Below are 3,698 nucleotides of genomic sequence, written 5' to 3'. Positions count from 1 at the left end.
CCGAGGGCCAGCAGGGACGAGACCCTGTGTGCACAGCCCTTTCTCCCAGCAGCCTGACACTGTCTCTGTTCCAGGTTCTGCAAGGCTGCCCCTCACCTTTCCCCAGTCACATTTTCCTGCCTGTGGCTATCAAGCCTCTGCCTAGGTCAGCTGTTTGTATCACGTTCTGGCAATTGTGTGCAGCTTACACAGCAGAAAGTTGTCTGGGAGAGTGAGACCAAAGTGTCGATGGGGCTGGCACCTCCACTCCCCCCGAAGCTGGGGGTTCTGTCCCAGCCACTCCCTGCCTTCCTGGCTGAGCAACGGTGCCCTCCCCACTTCTTAACATGGTCTCCCGCCACACATGTCTGTCTGTGGCTACTCATCTCTCCTTCTTAACAGAGATCAGTCACATTGGAATGGTGGTGTGGGGTGTGTGGATGTCCTGAGCATGAGCCTTGACTGGTCACGGCGACAGTGGTGGCTTGTGTGGCCGTCGGTGTCCCAGAGGAGCGCACCTCCTAGCATGGGTCAGACAGCCCCACATGCTAAACCTGGCTGCCATCCCAGCCCAGCTGCTGGCAGGCCACTCCTCTCTCTCTGTCCCCAGAGCAGCCAGCGCCCCATCCTTGGCTTCCATTGGCAGTGCTGCCATCGCCAAGCCTGTTCCTCAGTCACTCACCTGGGTGGCACTTTCTTTCACAGGACATGGGACGACCACAGCCCCTCTCCTTCTCTGACCTTGCAGTCTCCTCCTCCAGTTTCCAGGGAGCATGCCACACTCTCTTCTCTAAATCAGCCTCCTTTCCTTTACCCACAGATCACCCTGTGACCAGCAGGTGTGTCACCAATGCTGAATTACAGCAGCACAATCACAAATCCCTCTCCAGGCTCCTCAGCCTTCACCCTAACTGTGCTACAGAAACCTTCCATGAGTGGAGGCCCAAGCTGGTGCAGGGCAGCCGGTGGGTGGGGAGAGAAAGATAAACACTCAGAGGCAGGTGCATGCCAGCGCTGCTACACATGCCTGCTGCAGACTCGGTAGCCAACTCTAGGACTGGGTTAGACCATGACCGTAGGTTACTTGTAATCTTCATTATCTTTCTGTTCGTGTCCACAGCACAGAATTCTGGGAATCAGGGAAAGGACACTGGGAATCAGTGGCTGTCTTCACTGTTTATACGTGTTTTAGGAGATAAACTGAATTTTCATGCAGGGTGATGGCATCAAAGGCCCCCCAGGGGACCAGGGCTATCCAGGAGCACCCGGGACCAAGGGCCTTCCAGGAGATGTGGGGCCTCCAGGACTGGGTTTACCGGGCCCGAAAGGCGAACGCGGCTTCCCTGGAGATGCTGGATTGCCAGGGCCACCAGGCTTCCTGGGACCTCCTGGGCCCCCCGGCACCCCAGGACAAATAGGTACAAAGGAATCCTCCTATTCTGCTTCTGGGACACGAGCCTGGTGCCTCCATGTCCCCTACTCCTCCTGCCAGTACGCAGATTCCCTCGTGGGCTCAGGTGACAACCTCCTGTTCCCCCTGCACAGAGGATTGTCCACCCTCTCCTCCCAACAGCTGGAATGCGGAGCTTCTCCCCCGGGGTGGAAGTGGTGGAGTCTTTGCACAGCAGCTGATGCCCATACCCAGCCCTCCCACCACATGCACACACGCATGCCCCAGGGTTGAGCCAGCAGCTCTCTGTTGTTCCAAACCGCCTCACTCTTCCATTCTGTCTCCCCCAGATTGTGACCCTGGTGTGAAAAGGCCCATCGGAAAGGATGGACAAGAGACCATCCAGCCAGGTACTGTGGGGAAGGCCAGGTAGCTTTAGAAGGCTCAGAGCTGTCTGGAGACCAGGCCCCTCTAGAAAACGTCTAGCTGCCTTCCTTTTCAAGACCCTGGCCTGCTCAGTTCATATTCTCTGATGTAGAGAATAGAAAAAGCCAGAGCTCTTGGAAATGCCCCATTTGGTGGTGGGAGGGAAGCGAGGTGCCAACAAGGCCCCAGGGGACTGTTTTGCATTAAGTAGGTTGGAGACACGGCATTGCAGGTACAGTGAAGGGCAGAGAGGGTCTTGGGACAGTATGAGTACTGGCCCAAGGGGAGCTGCCCTAGACAGTTGAGAATGGGGGTGTGAGGGCCGGACACACATACCATGAACATGTGGCAGCACTGTGAGCATGGGAGCTGGCAACCCAGCCAGAGCCCTCTGGGTCTCAGTGGGGAGGAGGGAGCCTGTGCACAGGTGGCCTGAAGTCCAGGGCAGGAATGTCCTGGGCCTCAGCAGGTGGTAAGTAGGAGGCTGTGAGAGCCGCTGGAGGGGCAGCACAAGGGGAAGGGCCTGCAGGGCCAGGAGGAAGCATGTGGGGTGGTGGCACCTGTCATGGCCTATCACAGGGATGTCTAAGGAGGCATTCCCACCAGGTGGGGGGGTCTCCAAACCACTGATGCTGGGCCAAGAGCTTCCGGCCACATTAGGATTCACACCCAGTAGGGATAGGGGGCTCAGGCCATGAGGAAATCTCGTCCTGGTTGTGTTCCCAGCACCGTAGAGCTTGAGTGTATAGCCATTCTGAGCCACGCCAAGATCTACAGTGGTCCAGGCCATGAGCAGCTAAAAGCCATGGGGTAAAGGTGAGGACGTCAGGCAGCCAGGACTTTCCACGGTCTCCTAAAGGCAGCATGGTTGCAGCACTGTACGTAGTGGACAAGCTGCTCCAACTGCTCCTTGAGGAATATTATAAATTCACATCCTCCTCTGGTCCTGGAAGGAATGAGCCACACTTGATTTCTGCTAGCAGATTGGTCTGGACCACGCTTTACGGGTAACCTCCTGGTAGGGACAGAGGGAGACACAAACTAAGCCAGAGGCCATAGAGGGCAGAGCCTGGCAGGCAGGAGCGGTCTCCAGGAATCTCAGACAGCCAGGTGACAAAGTGCCCCTGCCAAAATGTCCCTGCTCCCGGCCAGGCTACCACATGTATCTTGTGCTGCTCAAGGCAGGCGGGCAGGTGCCATGATTCATTCTGGAAGTCTTCAAAGTCACAGAGGAGAAGGTGAATTCCTTTTGAAACTACAAGCTGTCTGCATCCCCGACAGACACTTGCAGACGAGAGAGAGGAGAGAGACATCCACACTAACAGCAGAAGATCCAGTTGGCCAATGCGCCCTGAGACTAGCGCCCTGCACAAGGCAGTGAGCTGTTCCTCACTGCAGTATAGTTTCTGTTCAGCCAGACTTAGCCAGACTTAATTTGCATTTCAAGTTAATAGTGTGATTTCATTACACGGTGAAATTAAACTATTTGCATCAGAACCTAAATTAGTTAAATCACTAAATTACTCTGATCATAAGATGGTAGCCGGTTCACATGGCTGCTATTTTGATCTGGGTAATCCCCAAGGCCGTGAGACTCAGTGTTGAAGGTGGCCCTGCTCATCCTTTCTCCTCTCTCCCCAGGTTGCATTGGAGGGCCCAAGGGACTGCCCGGACTGCCAGGACCCCCAGGCCTCACAGGTAACTCGCGGGAAACTGGAGAGTGCCCAGCTTTCCCGGCACCAGCACCCTCCATTTTCCTCTTTGTCCATCCTCCTCTGGTCCTGCCTCCCCCACCCCAGTGTGGCCAAGCCCAGTGTCCCACCACCCTGCCTCCCCCACCCCAGTGTGGCCGTGCCCAGTGTCCCACCACCCTGCCTCCCCCACCCCAGTGTGGCCGTGCCCA

General features: G+C 56.4%; 1 protein-coding gene across 1 annotated transcript in view; it reads left to right on the top strand.

The window, feature by feature from the left end:
* Window positions 1–3,698, top strand: part of COL4A2 (collagen type IV alpha 2 chain) — a 172,023-nt gene that overhangs the window by 135,472 nt on the left and 32,853 nt on the right. Inside the window, 3 exon segments of the mRNA XM_023519194.1 lie at window positions 1,196–1,397; window positions 1,720–1,779; window positions 3,437–3,493. Coding sequence (XP_023374962.1) covers window positions 1,196–1,397; window positions 1,720–1,779; window positions 3,437–3,493 — 319 coding nt within the window.

This window comes from Otolemur garnettii, unplaced genomic scaffold, assembly GCF_000181295.1.
Source record: "Otolemur garnettii isolate 467f Iridium unplaced genomic scaffold, OtoGar3 scaffold00161, whole genome shotgun sequence".
NCBI lineage: Eukaryota > Metazoa > Chordata > Mammalia > Primates > Galagidae > Otolemur > Otolemur garnettii.
This window is presented reverse-complemented; position numbering and strand designations above follow the sequence as displayed.